The sequence below is a fragment of the Notolabrus celidotus genome, unplaced genomic scaffold, assembly GCF_009762535.1.
Source record: "Notolabrus celidotus isolate fNotCel1 unplaced genomic scaffold, fNotCel1.pri scaffold_141_arrow_ctg1, whole genome shotgun sequence".
NCBI classification, from domain to species: domain Eukaryota; kingdom Metazoa; phylum Chordata; class Actinopteri; order Labriformes; family Labridae; genus Notolabrus; species Notolabrus celidotus.
The window spans coordinates 40,376-58,518 of NW_023260018.1; the positions used below are offsets into that span (position 1 = coordinate 40,376).

An 18,143-nucleotide genomic window follows, 5' to 3' on the forward strand; every position below is an offset into this window, starting at 1 on the left:
CTCAGCAGATAGATGGAAAGGTAATCTAGACAGAGTGCTGGTAGTTGTTGTCTTTCAGGAAAGTCCTGGCACCATCACTTGCTAACAGGTCATCACACTGGGCACTAGTCAGCAGATTTCATAGTTAGACTTGTTAGATACAGTGAAACTGAGACTCAGCAGAGACAGATGGAAAAGCAATCTATACTCTAAAGTTCGAGTGAACACAACACAGTAAAAAAAACTTTGAGTTCGTTTTTGTTTTTCAATAAATTAAGTTTATTTGTCAACAGTTGGTTTTACATTGTAGTTTGCAGGAACCATGCAGTCAAGCTCTTTATGGCCAATACTAATAGTAAAGATATTCCACATCACAGGTCACATATAGAGTTAAATAAACACAAACAACAAGCATTCCTCGCTCTGCATTTTACACCTCCACGTATATATACACAGGCTTAACTCGATCCTTGCTTATTTTTTGTTGCATGTTTTCATCACTTACTGGGAGAGCAGTGGTTTTTAATTAACAAAAGAAAGGTAGAAGTAGTAACAGTAGAGCAAGGCACACAATTATATTTTAGAGATCTCAAACCCTATGAGTCCTACGCACACCCTGTCTCAACACCAATCCCCCAGAACCCCAGCGTCACTGCTAATCACCGTTTCAGGAGTTCGTCTAGAAAGTAAAAAAAGAAACATTACATGGTACAGTAATGGTGTACATACATACAGCAGTATTAATAACAACACACGTCCCTGTCAACAGTCATCAAACTTTAACACCTACACAACAACACCACTTCAGCTTTCGCCAACTTTGGTCGTGTTGCATAGATAGAATATCATCGTTTTATTCCTTATCTTTAATTTTTGGACACCTGACTCGTCCCTCGGTTTGCAGGTTTCTTCCACCAGCAGAGAGAGGGGGAAGGTGGAATTGGGTAAGTAATCCAGTAGTGCTAGATTTGTCCTGATGGCTCTTTTCAATCTGGAGCACAACGGCATCCATAGCAGCAGGTTTATCCCGTACTTGATCATCGAATCTCAAAGCTTATCAGTTTTGCAGTCCCTCAACATGACAGCAGGACTGATGCATTTTCAGAGGTCACAGCCTACAAGCAAGAAGATAGTCTTAACCCTCGCTCTATCGCCTCTATCGCCTCTTCCCATTTCCAGATAAATCTCAGGAGTTCTTGTGGACGCAGAAGAAGGAAACATCGAGTGTACGGCCCAAAAAGTTGACTTCATAAAGTGGTAATCAAGAGTGCTCGACAGGGTTCCTGAAGGCATCGTCTCCAAAGCATGCCTTTAATCCAAACTTGTGGTACATTCAAGGTGTTTCTACCAGCGTGGGACTTGGAGAACTTGAAGTGCACCATAAAGGATTTCCTCTTAACAAAGGGAAATGAAGTGTGCTTACAAGGAATGCTTTACCCTGTCTCTTTCCCAATTGAGATGGTCAACTGTTGGGCTATGACCCAGAGTGCTTGACCAAGGCCTTCCCCACAGATACGATGGTTCATAGATTGCCTTTAAGGGGTTCTCATGGCCATGGGAGTCGGGGAACTTGGAGTGTACCATCCAGAAGTTGCACTTGAAAAGGGACTGTGCTCACCAAGAATGCCTGACCCTGTTCTTTCAAAGGATCAGCTTCTTCCCATGGTGCAATGGTACAAACCCAATGACTCTAAAGGAACATACGGTTCCTATAAGGTAGTTGGAGAACTTTGTAGTGCACCACCAATAAGTTGCACTTAACAAGGGAGGGTTAACTGTGCTTATCAAGAACGCTTCATCCTGCTCTCTCGTCTTCAAAGGATTCCCCCAAGCATTAAACTACGTATTCCCTCTTACGTAACGGTGCATCCCATGAAGTTTGAGGATGTAAAATTGACCACCATAGTCTTTAAGTCTAGAAGAGATTTGTGACAGGACCAGTACCACCGCCTGTGTCAGGATAAAGCTCATGGTACGTTACAGTAGATCTCATTAAGTTGGAGAACTTGGAGTGCACCGCTAAGACATTGCACTATAACAGGGAGGATACATTAACTGTGCTTACTAAGAGTGCTTGATCCTGCGAGACTGAAGAGGATTCAACATCACTATTTCTTGGCGCATTCCAACAATTCAGACTGGACTTCTCAAGAATGGAAGCAGAGTGGTCTCCAGTGCATTTTTAGGAGCCTTTTGATTGGGGCGACGTCTTTGACCTGACTTTAGAAGACAATATCTGAGGGTGTCAACCATCATGGTTTTGGGGACCTCTTAGACCAATATATGTTGATGAAAAAGAGCGTAATATGTCACCTTTAAGGCTTTAGAGACTTGGGGAAACTGTTTGTTCCTGCAAGAGTGGACGGTAGTTTCAAAACTCAAAGGTCCACCATGAATAGGGGACAAAAGGTTCATTATGGTTCCCCTAAACTTAAGGAAATATGTCTTTGTCCAGTGAGTCCCCACCATCTGAGTTCAATTCTCAGTATTGTTTTCAGTCTTGATAATCCAGTTGCCTTTTAGCATGTCGACACAGCAGGGGGTCGTTTGATGTATATAATGCATCGGTAAGCACTGACCAGATTTCAGTGTCCCCGGCCCTAAAACCACTTCCTCAGGGGAACTAGTAAAATCAAAGATTACAGCGTCTCTGCGTCTGCATGACTCCAGTGTTACAGTTTACCTTCTGAGTTATACAACCTCCATAAATTGCATTAGTGTGGATTCTACCAGATGAAGAGTTTCTACCACAGCTACGACTGTGATCTACTGACAGAGTATGAATACTGACATCATCCATTAACATAGACCAAGTGTTAGCTTTTAGGAGGTAACATGCTACATGTGCTACACCACAGCAGCAGACTTGTCCTAACAGTGTGAATACAGTGAACCTGATGAATCCAGCAGATCTCAGGTCAGATCAAGACTAAAGCCGGGTGAATGTGGCTTTAAGAAAATGGCAGAGTTTAAAAGTTCTGACGGTGAAACCAAACCATGACACGCCAAAACATGCCCTGAAAATCATGACATAACTGAGTGAAGTATTTCCCATTAATCAATTGGTTTTCACCAAAGATGGTATCGCCGTCCGGTCTCTCTTACACTCTTTAATGTGGCATCTTCTTCACTCTTCAACCTTCTTCCTTAGTTCTTCAGACTGTTCTTTCACGTACGTTCAACATCTCCTTCTCAGCCAATCAAAACCTTCTTTGACTTTCCTCCAACCCCGAAACCATCAAGACTCTCATCATAACATCCGGTCTGACCGAAGAGGACTTCTGTGAGGTAACCCTGAAACTGCCGGATCCGTTTTCAGTCCAGTTTCTTGACAATCAGTTCAGCAGTGAGATTTAGGAGATCAGAAGGGGAGGAAGTCTCTGGGACCAAAGAGAGGGAGAAGGATGGAGGAGGGAGGAGGGAGAGGAGGGGTAGCTGGAAATTAAGCCAGGGAAGGAGATCAGCTCAGCGGGTTGGAGATGGAGGGAGCTCCCTTACAGATGGATCCTGGAGGTTCCTGTTCCCAGTACAGGTAGTCTCTGGAGGAAGAGAGGAGAGGACAGGAGAGGAGAGGAGAGGAGAGGAGAGAGGAGAGGAGAGGAGAGGAGAGGAGAGGAGAGGAGAGAGGAGAGGCGTATTGATTAATAACTCTGATTATTCTTATTTAGCTTTGTGTCTTTCTAAAATTTAAATTGACTGTTTTTTGTTTGTAGAAAGAGATAACTACAACCATAAAAAATTAAAAACCATCACTTAACAAGGTTGATATTTTCTGTTTTAGTCTTTGCTCCTCCTGCTGCTTAGATACCAAACTTTGTTTTATAGCTTCTGTTGGTTTTTCTGGCCTTTTTTTTAACTATTGTTGAAATAACTGATCCCTTTCCTGATCGATTGTATCCTTGAATGATGCATATTTTTCCACAAATGACAAACTCAGGGATGCGTGATTTGTAGAATCTGTCCGATAAATGATCGTCCATTAATGGGAACATTTTATTTTTATTTAATATCCTGATAATCAAATTTTATCCCATTAAAACACCCTTTAAGAATGGTGTTTGTGTACCTGTTAACAAGCCTACACATTATGACACTGTAGGGGGCAGCATTGAGTCCGTATGCATTGGTCACAGAGCGGTAAGCTAACGTGAACGTCAACATGGCGTCACCAGTGTGGAAGACATGTCATTGTGAGGCGCCGTTGGCCAAGCGATCCAAGAGCACGCTCCATAAACAGAGGATACAGTCCTTGTCTCAGTGGTCACAGGTTCTACTGACCTCTACCATTCACTGCATGTCTTCCCCCACTCTCTACTCCCCACATTTCCTCTCTCTCTCCAGCTTTCTATCCAATAAAGGAAAGAATGCCCAAAAATATAACTTCAATAAATAAAACATGTCAATGCCACAAAGATGTTTTTAAGGAATAAGCAGCAGCAGCAGCCGCAGCTAGCTTTAAGAGGAGTGCTGTCCTGATGATCGACCTTTCAACCTTCGTCCAGACACCCATTGATGAAATACCCCCTTCACTTTAAGGGTCCAAATATGATCAAATACTGAACTCATCAGAGTGAAGGTCATCAGTAAGGTTTAACTCTTCTTGTATTTTTATTTAAACACACTCTCAGCTTCAGTTTGAACCTCAGCACAGAGATAAAGTCATCTCCTGTTTTTATTCTCCTCTACGCTCACACGCTGATTCCTCTGCTGTTAACAAAATATTCTGTTGTTTCCTGTTTCACTTTGCAATGAGACTAAAACATGAGACACACACACACACACACACACACACACACACAAACACACACACACACACACACACACTCCTGTGTTTCACTGCAGACCCTCTGCTGTCTGGGTCACAGCGCACATCATGAGCCGCATTCACGATTGCTTTAATTGCACCCGTGTCTGTGTGTACGGTGTGTATCTGTGTGTGTGTGTGTGTGTGTGTGTGTGTGTGTGTGTGTGTGTGTGTGTGTGTGTGTGTGTGAACAGGTGGGCTAGGCTGGGGCACGCCATGGGGGTCAGGACCAGCTGTACGCATCACTGAAATGGTGTGTGTATGTCTGTGTGTGTGTCCTTTGTCGTAGGTGTACATGCATTGTGTGTGTGTGCACCAAGCTTGATTTGGTACCTTCATGTGTGTGTGTTTCTCTGCATGTAATTGTGTATGCAGGTTTGTCCTCTGGTGTGTGTGTGTGTGTGTGTATAACATGTCTGTCTAACCTGCAGCTGTTGGGCTGTCAGAGCTTCTACCTGGACTCTTATGCCCTGCCCTCAGGGGTGTGTGTGTGAGTGTGTCTGTTAGTGTGTGTGTGTGTATGTTTGGAGTATGGGGGCAGTAGGTTTTGCTTAGCCCTGGAGGCACCCATAGGGCGGCCACATCATGCACACACACACAGACACACAGACACACAGACACACAGACACACAGACACACAGACACACACACACACACACACACACACACACACACACTCAAACACACACACAGATTGAGTCAGTGATGGCCTTTGTTCCTGTTGATTTCAGTAAAAAAAAAGAAAGAAGATGATAAAAAAAAGAACTCTGTGTTTTTTAATATTTACCGTAATTACTGTAATATAAGAGACATATTTTTTGTATCATTTTGTTTTGCTGTTTTTATCTTTTAGTGATATTTTGGTGCATTTTTATGTTTACAAAAAGACAGGACAGCTGAAGAGAGAGATGGAAAGAGTCATGTCAAACCAGCAGGGTGATAACCTCTGTACATGGGGCGCACTCATTAACCGCTAGGCTAACCAGCGTCCTCAGTGTGTGTACACCTTTAAATACTAATGTTAAACCTCAACAGTAAATGGCGCTTTTTAAATTTTTTTTATTAAAGTTATATTTTTGGGCCTTTTTGCCTTTATTTGATAGGACAGCTGAAGAGAGACAGGAAGTGTGGGGAGAAACAATGATGGTCCAGAAAGTGTCCCAAAAGTGGGCGGAGCTAGTCAAGAACTGAGGCGGAGCTATGATGCTGATTTTAAGATCATGGATACTGTGATTTCCTTGTTGAATAGGTGTGTGTGTGTGTGTGTGTGTGTGTGTGTGTGTCTTGACTCACTCTGACTGGCCCTGTCCTCGATGTGGGCGGTCTCACTGAGGTTTGGCTCCGCCCCCCTGCTGTCCTGGTGGCACCTGGCTGAGAGCTCACCTGAGAGAGAGAGAAGATGGACAAAAAAGATGGACTGATTTAGTGGAAATAAAAGAAGAGAGAGGAAAAGAGAGGCAGATAAATGCAGAAAATGTCCCTCTTTATATTTCTTAGCGGCAGAGCGAGGAGGCGACGGATGAAGAGAGCGAGTGAAGGAAAGAGACAAACAATAGAAGGAGAGAAGAATAAATCAAAACGGCATTATCGGCCTGAAATGTTGTTTGTCTTTGTTTTCTAATCGGCTTGTTCTCTCCTCTTTGAGCCCAAACTGATGAAAAGTTACAAATTAAAACAACGAGCATCAGGCTGAAAACAATCCTCTCTCTTTCTCTTCAGCCGCTCTCTTAATTGGTTCACAACTAATCGCTTTGTAAAGACTCGTGTAGCTGTTATCCTTCCCCATACATCCACCAATACTGCAGATCCACACACACACACACACACACACACACACACACACACACACACACAGACAACACACGTATGCATATGAAGTCACGCTTACATGCACACATACATGCCGGTGAGGCTTCCACCCCCAGCTCAGCGTTTTCTCTTTGTTTCACGTCGTTTTAATGAATTTATTATCTAATGAGGGAAATATCTCACATGGAGACATTCAGCTGCAGGTTCAGAGTCATTTAACAGATTCAGGATCCTCACAACACCTTCACTTCCTCTTTATAATCTAACACAAATTACAAACAGACAGATGTAAGATCTCAGAAATCTAAATTATAAAACAGCAACAAAAATAATCTCACTCAAAATAAGAAAAAAAAGAAAAATGTATGAAATCAATGAAATGGTAATATTTGCATAAAATTAATCAAATTTAAAGTAGATTAATAAAAATAATTAAAGATATCCATAGAGAATAAAAAATATTAATTTTAATTTAGTTAATTAATTTTTTTACAATAGAGGATCAAACTTAAAAAAAAAGAAAACTCTTGTTGACGATAAAAGAGCTTAAAAATGTTCAAATATCTTAATTAAGGGATAAAAAATAAATAAATATTTAAACTCATTGTGGAGTTTAACATTTAAAAAATAAAACCTCTTAAACCACAATTAAAATTTACCATGAAAATATTTTAATAAGAAATCTACAAATTATTAATTTTAACATTTTCAGAGGAATAATAATAAAAAAAGATTTTACATTTCCACATATTAATATTCATTTCTATTTTCACAGCTGTGTTAATTTCCAATGATGCAATGCAAAGACTAATGACTAATATAAATTATGTTTTTGTTTTTTACAGATTATTTTCATTTTAATATATATATATATTTTTGTTTTGTTTTTATTTTTTTTAATGTAATTTTTTTTAATTGTGTATTTTCATCTTTTTTATTTTCCATTCTATGTTTTTATTGTTCTGATTGCACAGCACTGTGGTCTACGATAGATGTTTTTAAATGTGGTTTAATTTCAGATTGTATTACTTTAATCACAGCAGCCTGTAGCTATCACTAATAACCTCAAAGTTTAATATTTGAAATTAAAGCCCAATCTTTGATCAAATGATCTTTATTTATTTGTGTCGTTAAGTCCAAAAAACAATAAATAGTTCAACTTGTTTTTTCTGGCTTCATAAAGTTAGATCTTCCTCTACTGTCGCCCCCTGCTGGTCACAAAAAGGACTGCAGCTTTAAGACACTTTGGCCCTCGTTTGAATCACCGTCCAGCCCGTGTGACCGTCACTCATCAGAGCTGATCATCAGTGAACTGTGAACACCTGACCTTGAAGAAACTATCCTGTGACAGTTTAGAGAGCAGGTGGAATCACTCTGATCAGAAACCTGCACATGGACTGACGTGATTTTGTTTTGCGGCGCATTAAAAATCGTATTTATTGTATTTTAAATCCAACAAACGACACGACCCGGCCGCTCGACACGAGCTCTTCAGCCGAGCTGCACTCCTCCTCCACCTCTCTGAAAGAGAGTAAGAGTGGATGAACAGAGGAGGCAGAAAGGTTACAGAGAAGGTAAAAAATGAGGAAGTCATTTGCATGAGGAAATAGAAAAGTTAAAAAAAAGCAGACAAACACGCTAATTCAGCGATGAAATGAATTGAACGATCACTGCGGGACGGGGAGAGCTCTTAGCTGATGAATCCTAATGAAATCTGACTGATAGTAATTATGCTGATGTTGTTCTGTGGACCTTAACCTCTTAACTAAAAAACTGAGAAGTCTGCAAATCCCTCCTTGCATTAACACCTGAGGGAGGGAGGGAGGGAGGGAGGGAGGGAGGGAGGGAGGGAGAGAGGAGAGATGCTGAGGAGGTGATCTTGAAAAGAAAGAGCAGAGTGACAAAGAAGAAGAAGAAGAAGAAGAAGAAGAAGAAGAAGAAGAAGAAGAAGAAGAAGAAGAAGAAGGGCAGAGAGGAGAGAAACATTAAAGTTACTGGAGTATTAGAAAGATGAGAGGATGAGAGGAGGAGTGAAGAAGAAGGAGGAGGAAGAGGGTGCCACACATATCAGCCTCTCTCTCGTCTGTCTGGCCTCAGAGATGGAAATGAGAGCGAGGCACGCCGGCCTCATTACATTCACACCCAGTGAGGGGCTCGGCTTGGTCTAATACCTGGAGTAGAGAGGTGAAGTGTGGTATCAAGGCCCCGTATAATGTCCTGAGATATCACATCGTGGCTAATACGTGGAGCACTAACCTGCGTCTGCACCACCGTCTTCCCTTCCTGCTGCGTGCCGCCGCCGCCGCTGCCGCTCTGCCGTCTCCTCCCCTTCTCCGCCTGCCGCCGAGCCTCCACCTCTCCTCCTCGCCGCTCCCCCTCCTCCGCCGCCGTATCTGCCTCTCTCATCGCAGAGCAGTTAATTTTGGGATTAATACGCGTGGCGGTGGCGGCTGGCTCTTTTGAGGGATTTGTAGCGGAGCTGCAGACACTTATCTTGGTCATTACGGCGCCCATATTGGATTCAAGCGTTTTAGTATCTGCCAAACATTCAGCTGCGGAGGAGTCTATCGGGGCGACACGCGCCCGGGGATTAAGATAAGGAGGCCCCTCATTACGACTCCTCTCCTCCTGCGGCGCGCTGACACTCACAGCGGCCGCGACTTCTCCTCCAGCGACATCACAGAGGAGGTACGGGTCCTCACCTCGCTTCTCTTCCTCGGCGCCAGAGGACACGGGAGGAAGAGAGGGAGGAGGAGAGGGAGGAGAGGGAGGGCTATCATCCTCAGGTTTGGAGCCGGGCGCCTGGAGGGAGGAGGAGGTGAAAGAAGGCTGCAGGAAAGGAGACAAGGAGTCTTGTTGCTCGTCTGTGCGGCTGGATGCTTGGAAATAAAGATGGTCGTCGTGTTCGTCCATCGCTGACTCCTTTGAGCGGCTCAGACGATCACCTCCTTCAACACAAGGCGCGAAAGCTAGACTGTTCAGTTCATAGCCGGGGCCATGTCGTGGTTTCTTGGTGAGCACCATGCTGTAGCAGAGAGGCGGTCCCAGGTAGACCTCCTCTGTGCAGGCCGCGAACAGAGTCTCCTCGTCCCTGATGTCCGGGCTGGCGGGCAGCGACGAGGAACGACTCATGGGACGAGTCTGGCACTCGGAGGACTCCAGGTCGAGGGCGCTGAAGCCGCTCTTGGAGTGTCTGAGGGTGGAGGCGCGCCGGTTGGTGCTCGTGAACAGCTCGGGGCTCGGGCTGTGGAGGCCTTGAGTCGGGGTGGCGTAAGTGGGGATGCTGTAGGGGAGCGGCGAGGAGCCCTTGTCCTCGGAGCACTGGCTGACCTCGCCGCAGTCGCTGTCGTGGGAGGAGAGAGACAGATAGGAGTAGAAGTCTCCTTTACGGAGGTGGAGAGGGCGGTGGGAGTGTTCGATGACCTGCGGGAGGAGACACATTCAGGATCAGGTTTCTGAGGCAACATTTGGGAGTGGGGCTTTTATTTTGAAAAGACCAGAAGGCACTAGTTCAGATTTAGAAACAGATGTGTAAAATTAAAGCCTCCTTCTTTGATTTCACGCCTTTATTTGACTTTCTAGCTTTATTTTATTTTGTTAAATCTCGTGTTTTTAACATTTGCCCATCTTTAAAGTCTTCTTCACATTTTCTAACATTTTCTGTCTCTTCAACTTTTTCCAGAAATCAAAAAGAAGAACAGGAAGCTGATTAGCTTTTAGATGACTTCACTGTCACATGGATCCTGATGAAATGAGTCATTACATCCTAAAAGTCGTGATCTGTGATGCGATTTATTGAATTAATGCGACTCGGTGAACAAATTAACCGGGATAAATGTTGTGCTTCAGAAATGATTTATCCTCTGAAATGTACAGAATTATATGAGGTCACACAGGGATCCTGAAATATTCAATAAATGATCTGCAGCTGTGTTTACACCTTCTTCTTCTTCTTCTTCTTCTTCTTCTTCTTCTTCTTCTTCTTCTTCTTCTTCTGTGTTTTTAAGGACGGTGTGTCTTCAGAAGTTGTCTATCACCTGTCTGTGTTTAACACTTGATTCTGATTGGTCTAAACCCCTTAACAGCATGTTTCACTTTGCCTGTTGACACTGTGGCAAAAACAAACTTTACCCCTGAACTACGTGCGTTTGGACCGCTGGACCCAGGGTCTAAATTTAGTTCAGGGGTAGATAATCTCCCCCTTAAAAAGCCCCTGCTAGGGGGGTAGTACTTTTCAAAGGTCCAAACATCTGTGATTCTCTTGATTTCTCTTTCTTTCATTAGTTTTTATTTGTTCTATCTTTTTTGTATGTGTGTGTACTTTTCAAAAGAAGAAGCTGTGATTCTCTTGATTTCTCTTTCTTTCATTAGTTTTTATTTGTTCTATCTTTTTTGTATGTGTGTGTACTTTTCAAAAGAAGAAGCTGTGATTCTCTTGATTTAGCAGCTTGTAACAGTAGTCTTCTCTCAGCCCACCGTGAATGCGTCTCTCCTCCCGGTGTTCCGGTTTTAAAAGTGACCCTGTAAACTGGAGACCTTCAGCTGAACGTGTCAGTGTTTGTGGAGTTTACACAGCTGTTGAAACACAGAGGGAGTTCCTGGGAATGCAAACTAGTTTAGTTTTTATTAAGATTTCAAAATATCCTCATCAGATATTTAATGATGGTCTAAAGACGTTTATGAGGGATGCATCCGGCTGAGAGTCTCCAGTTAACAGGGTCGCCGTTTAAACCAAAACACCGGCCGATCTCTGCGATCACGGCTTTTTGAGTTCAAAAGGATTTTAAAGCCGTGTTGAAACGTCTTTGCTACTCGCGCTTATCTCCTCTCACGTGTTGATTCAGTGAATCCATCTGTGATGAAATATAGCACCATCTAAAACAGACCAGCTGAGTCTCTTCATGCTAACAGGCTAACTGTTGTGTTGCTCAGGATGATACCTGCCTGTCCGTCTGCTTCTATGGTGTCATCTGTGATGAATGGCATTCCTCTTTGTGTTACTGACCTCTACTGGTCTGGTGGTGTAGTGCATTTACTTTTTCCCTCCATACGTCACTGGCCTGATTTACACTACCCGGGACTTCAGCCCACGGTCCAAACGTAGACAACAATGGGGGACCAGGAACCTTTTAGTTCAGGGGGAAGTAGTTCTGGGGGCTAAAAGACCCCGGACCTCTTGGTCCAAATGCCCCTTATGATAACCAGCATGGATGATTGGAAATGTCACAAAGTGCATCTGTATTTGCAAAGGGGGTTTAAGCTTAGTACCTTGTCCCTGATCTGTGCCAGTGATGCCGGACCCTGGTCTGAGACGGACCCACAGGTATTGGTCTGGTCCTGCTCCTCACGCTGACTCTCTTTGCTCCTCCTTGCCAGCGATGTCATGTCGATAATCTCCATCACAAAGTCGTGCACGTTCTCCCTCTTCCCCTCCTCCGCGCTGCATGGATGGAGGGATGAGGGGGATGAGGGGGATGAGGGGGATGAGGGGGAGGGATGCTGGTTGCAGCAGGAGGAGCGAGAGCTGCGTCGCCTTTTGGGCGGCAGGGACGACTTCTTGTCCCTGACTTCCTGTTTGGTCTCCTCGGTGACCAAAGAGGAGAACTTGAACTTCTCCTGGATGGTGATGGCTTTCCGTCCGGCGGCCGCCTGGCTGCTGCCGTTGCTCGGGTCATCGTGGGGTCTGCAGTCCTCAAGGGGGGAGAGCGAGGGAGGTGAGGGGAGGGAGGAGCTGTGGCAGGGCAGCTCTCCTCTCAGCTGTCCCACGAGAGACGACGTACGTTTGGACGGGAAGGGGAGGAGCTCGGTTGACGGGGACGCGGCGAGCGTGTACGCCGAGGTGGAGTCGGTTTTCATGATCAGGTCGTTGACGTCCTGGAGCGACTCTCCGGTTTTGGTGAACAGGTAGGACTCTCTCAGGGACTCCCCTTTCTTTGTGAACACGCTAGACTCCTCTCGGAGGAGCTCGTCGTCCTCGTCTTTCCCTTTCAAGAAGTTCTGGTCCACGTTCCCGTTCTCCACGTCGTCCACAAACTGGCTGATGTAGCTCCTCGTAGCGTTCCTCCGGTTCTCCTCCTCTTCGTCGTGTTCTGTCTGATCCCCTTTGGTTCTGTTGTTGTCCTCGACTACCTTACCCCCTGATCGGCTCCCGAACCCGTGTGGATCCCAGTCCTGGGCGGTGGGGACGGTTCCACACTGCAGCTCGTCCCTCAGGCCGGACTCTGATCTGGAGAAGGACGAGGTGGAGTTTTTGGGAGACCTCATCCAGCTCTGCAGCTCTCTCTTCATGTACTCCAACCCCAGGATGTAAGACCCCTCCATCTCCTCTTCCTCGTCATCGTCGTCATCATCGTTCCCAGAGGAGGCGCCGCTCAACCTCTCCTCCTCTTCCTCCTCCTCTCCGTCCCGGACGCCGAGCTCCTCCTCTGTGAGCGTGAGGGTGGACGAAGACAGGAGGTCACTGTCGTCCTCGTCTTCGTCCGTGCACGCCGACGTGCAGGAGACGTTGACCACGAGGCTCAGACTCGCCGCGTCCGCCTCGTCCATGCCCTGCGCTCCCTGGCTGGCGTGTTTCCGGTAGGATTTGGAGTTGGCGTTGGCGACTATGGCGGAATCCAGGAAGAGGTGGCGCTGATTTCTGAGTAATGCGAAATCTTCAGACCCCAAAGACGAGTCCTCGGTGCTGCTCAGCTCCGTCAGAGACGCCGTCGCCGAGCCCTCGTTGATGAGGGATGGCGGTCCTTTCCGTGAGGAGGAAATCCCAGAAAGGGGGTTGTGTTGACCGCCAAGAGACGGCGAGGCGGGGAGTCTGCTCCGCTGGGAGGAGCTGCACCGGAGCGTCATGTCGGACACACTGCGAGTCATCTTGGCGGCGAGGGGGCTCTGAATGTTCTCAAGGCGTTTCAGGAGATCCAGAGTCCTCCGGCTCAGCTCCCCAGAGGACGGTCCTCCTCGCACACTTTCACTGGATCCCTCCTTCTTTGGATCCACTTCCTCCTCATGTCTTCTCGGCTCCACATCCGGCTCCACGAGGCTCGCCATGCTGCCGCCGGACTCCCCTTCGCTGCTTCGACACGGCGCCAGGCAGCTCTCGAGGGACGCGCTACGCTGCAGCGGGTCTTTGGAGGGGAACAACTCCACACCCAGGGCGAGGAGGGACTCCAGAGACGAGCCCTGAGATAAAACCGGACTGGACGCCCGGTGGCTGAGAGCCGGCGGAGACTCCAAACGGTTCAACTTGTCGAAGCTGAAGTCTGTGATTTGACTGTGGGACTGAAAGGTCTTCGAGGGTCCTCCTCCTTCGAAATCAGAGTCTGAGTCAGCAGGGGTCAGGATCACACGCCCATTGATTAGGATCTCCACTGCCTCCCCTCCGCCCCTCTTCGGCCTCCTCCTCTTCTCATCCTCTCTGTTCCTTCTGCTCTCATCCTTCTTCCTCTCTTTCTCCTTCATACTGCACCTTGCTTTGTTTCTTTGGTTGTACCAGGGAACACTATCACTTCCTCTCTTCTCCTTCTCTTCCTCCTCGTCTTCCTGATCCTCCTCCCCTCCTTGGGCTTCGGAGTTCGTCGACGTCGTCTCAACGTCTCCCGTGTCGCTCACAATCCCGCTCTCGCTCTCTGACCTCCGACTGCTCACCGATTGACCGCTTCCTCTTCCTCCATCCCTCTCGGTCCTATCTCCTCCTCCTCGAGTGTCCGACATCAAACCCCCCAGGAGGTCTGGGAGGGATTCGATGGAGGAGAAGGACGAGTCCTTGCTGAGACTCTTCAGCAGGAGGTGCTGTTTCTGTTTCCCTGATTTGGTTTTGTAAAGTGAGGAGGAGCTGTGAGGGAACAGAGGCTGGGTGTATAGCTCCACGTTATGGAGGCTGTAGACCTGGTAGACCTGGTTGTTGTTCGGGAGAGGAGTCCGGGACGTCACATTGGGCTGAACCTCCGATGTGAATCCACTCCTGGTGCTGGATGTCATCTCAGGACCCTGATTCCTGCTGGACGTGCTGCTGCTGTTGGAAGGCAGACTCAGATCCGTCGGGAGGTCTTGCATGATGTCCGGTTCTGATACTTCCTGCGGCTCCGGTTCCGTGATTGTCATATCCGTCTCGTCCCATTCCCAGGAGTCATCTGGAGCCGGTGCAGCTGGACCCGCTGGGACCGGGCTGATTTGGTGGAGATCGACGAGACCTGGCTCCAGAAAGTTCCCAGTAACCTGCAGACGAAAGAGGAAGAGAGGAAGAAGAGAGAGAGATGTTTGAGATTGTTCAGAGAGGATAAAGAGGAATCCTGCCGGCTCAGCTGCTAAAGCACAAACCATGAACCCACAGCGTCTGAGGTTTTAATCCCACTGCATGTCAAACTGCTCTCCTCTCTCTCTCTCTCTCTTTCTGCGCCTTCTTTGTGAAACCCTGAATAAACTGTGTCACTACTGCAGCAAAGAAAGGATGGATTTATCCATAAACACAATGTGGATCAAGGCTCATTACTGAAAGCAAACTCTGTACATTCAACGTGATGTCATGTGGACTGAGCCCGGGTCTGATTCAGCCATCAGACTGATGTTTGATGTACGTACAGGACCATCATCAGAGGCATGTGACCCTGCAGGAAACACAAGGTCTTACACATGGTGACAGAGATGTGACCTAAACATGCTTCTATGTCTCTCTCCTCTTTCCAACATCTCTTTACAGACTCCTCTCTCTGAACAGACTGTTCCTCTCTTCTCTTTTCCTCTTGGTCTGTTAGATGATGAGAGCTGGCATGGAGGGGGGTCGGTAACGGGATGCTAGGACACCTGTTGAGGTGTTGTGGACCTAACTTCATGATCCAGGTCTTAGTTCTGCTGCTTTAGGCTTAGACTGACACACTGGGATCCTGTCTTTCCCTCTCTCTCCTCTCTCTGCCTGTCTCTCACTTTAACTCTGCCTGTCCCATTAAAGTTACTAACCATAGACCTTTCTGGAGTCCCTGAGCTCCCTTGTCTCGTAGGTTCCTCTGGATCTCTGCTGTAGATTCCTTTTTTGGGGTCTGTTATTCATCCTTTCTTTCTTTCTTTCTTTCTTTCCTTCCTTCCTTTATTCTTTCATTCATTCCTTCTTTATTTATTTCTTTCATTCTTTCTTTCCTTCTTTATTTCTTCCTTCCTTCCTTCCTTCCTTCCTTCCTTCCTTCTTTCTTCATTCGTTCTTTCTTTCTTTTCTTCTTTTTGGATTAGGATGAGATCAGACTGAGTCCTGTCTGTAAGATGGGACTGGATCTGATCCGGTCTTGATGTTGGGTCTTTGTTGATAATAGAACATAGAGTCCGGTCTAGACGGCTCTGTTTGGAGTAACTTATCCATGGTGCATAAATATTGGAGCTCAGGCACCTTGTGTTTGCTCGTTCTGTTCCTGAATCACTGCTCACTGTATCTCTGTTCCTCTTTGATAGAGCTGACCGGCCCGCTCAGACTGAAGTTAGGTCTTGTTCCTGAATCACTGCTCACTGTATCTCTGTGTTCCTCTTTGATAGAGCTGACCGGCCTGCTCAGACTGAAGTTAGGTCTTGTTCCTGAATCACTGCTCACTGTATCTCTGTGTTCCTCTTTGATAGAGCTGACCGGCCCGCTCAGACTGAAGTTAGGTCTTGTTCCTGAATCAGTGCTCACTGTATCTCTGTGTTCCTCTTTGATAGAGCTGACCGGCCTGTTCAGACTGAAGTTAGGTCTTGTTCCTGAATCACTGCTCACTGTATCTCTGTGTTCCTCTTTGATAGAGCTGACCGGCCTGCTCAGACTGAAGTTAGGTCTTGTTCCTGAATCACTGCTCACTGTATCTCTGTTCCTCTTTGATAGAGCTGACCGGCCTGTTCAGACTGAAGTTAGGTCCTGTTCCTGAATCACTGCTCACTGTATCTCTGTGTTCCTCTTTGATAGAGCTGACCGGCCTGTTCAGACTGAAGTTAGGTCCTGTTCCTGAATCAGTGCTCACTGTATCTCTGTTCCTCTTTGATAGAGCTGACCGGCCTGTTCAGACTGAAGTTAGGTCCTGTTCCTGAATCACTGCTCACTGTATCTCTGTGTTCCTCTTTGATAGAGCTGACCGGCCCGCTCAGACTGAAGTTAGGTCTTGTTCCTGAATCACTGCTCACTGTATCTCTGTTCCTCTTTGATAGAGCTGACCGGCCTGTTCAGACTGAAGTTAGGTCTTGTTTCTGAATCAGTGCTCACTGTATCTCTGTTCCTCTTTGATAGAGCTGACCGGCCTGCTCAGACTGAAGTTAGGTCCTGTTCCTGAATCACTGCTCACTGTATCTCTGTGTTCCTCTTTGATAGAGCTGACCGGCCTGCTCAGACTGAAGTTAGGTCTTGTTCCTGAATCACTGCTCACTGTATCTCTGTGTTCCTCTTTGATAGAGCTGACCGGCCTGCTCAGACTGAAGTTAAATAAGAGTGTTGGGCGCTGCTTTATTATCATTTAAAGTGCACATAATGTTTTATCTTGTGTCATCAGACACAGTGGGAGTTTAGTCCATCTCTCCTCAGATGTGGTGTGTGTTGTTTTGGCACCAAACTCTTTGAAAAAGGACGTGTTTTAAAGAATCCTCTCCGCGAGCGCCGTCTCCACTCAGACCGCCGTTTGAAAAGAGACACACTGACACCCGACTCTGACAAAAACACGTTCTGTGATCATTTAAAAAAGAGTAAAAAATCAGCCCACCCCAAAGCAATTGCTCATAAATCTCAACACAAATTATTCCGCTCTGGAACAAAGCGATGAATTATTCAAAAACGACTTCTGAGAGAAAGAGCACGGAGCTGAAAACCCCAAAGTAAATACGTAATCAAAAGCCTTCAGAAAGCTCGGCTGTCTAAAAATATGCTTAGACACAGGAATTCTTCCCTTCCACAGACATAATTATACAAATTGCTCCGCGTCTCGTTAACAAGAGAGGGGGGGTAATTCGTATTAGCCATTCATAGCCTATTAATCTAATAAACTAGTTGGCTGTGTGTGTATGTGTGGATATGGCTCTGTGTAATGAATTTCTATTAGATTTGTGTTTATTCCCCTTGTGCTGATAAGGGAGATGGGGGTAATGACTGAACTGGGTTTTGCCAGTTGCAGACGTATTCAAAAACACATTCAGAGCCGAGGAGAGAGGCTATCAATCAGACTAATCCAATCAAATCCAGTATTTGATGACCCACGGAAACCTTGTGTATAATTCAGATCTGTAATTTATCTCATTTCTGTAATTTTGGAACAGTTAATAGCTGAATGGAGGGAGGAGACGGCGGCTTCATAAACACAGTGTTGCTGGTCACCAGCCAGAGCTGGCGATCCGGCAGGGGAGACGGATGAACCGGTCAAACAGCGGTGAGCATTTCCCGCCCAGAGTCCAGCAACATGCCGGGGTGTTCCTCCAAAAACTGTGCGTCCAGATGTTCCAGGAAGTGACTACTAGAGATGATGTGTTTGAACACGACTGAGTTGACAATATGTGGCACACAAACACAGGTGAGTTTTGTATACCTGGTGTTTGATTTACTCACACACAGATCGAAAGTGTC

At 46.2% G+C, this 18,143-nt stretch overlaps 1 protein-coding gene across 1 annotated transcript in view; it reads right to left on the minus strand.

Annotated features, from left to right (window-relative positions):
• Window positions 1-240: 240 nt before the first annotated feature.
• Window positions 241-18,143, minus strand: part of akap6 (A kinase (PRKA) anchor protein 6) — a 115,930-nt gene continuing 98,027 nt past the window's right edge. Inside the window, exons 12-15 of the mRNA XM_034678381.1 lie at window positions 11,861-14,800; window positions 8,849-10,015; window positions 6,077-6,166; window positions 241-3,518 (exon numbers count right to left, since the gene is read on the minus strand). Of these exons, the coding sequence (XP_034534272.1) occupies window positions 3,474-3,518; window positions 6,077-6,166; window positions 8,849-10,015; window positions 11,861-14,800 (4,242 nt within the window). The 3' untranslated portion in view covers window positions 241-3,473. The remainder of the gene's footprint in view (window positions 3,519-6,076; window positions 6,167-8,848; window positions 10,016-11,860; window positions 14,801-18,143) is intronic.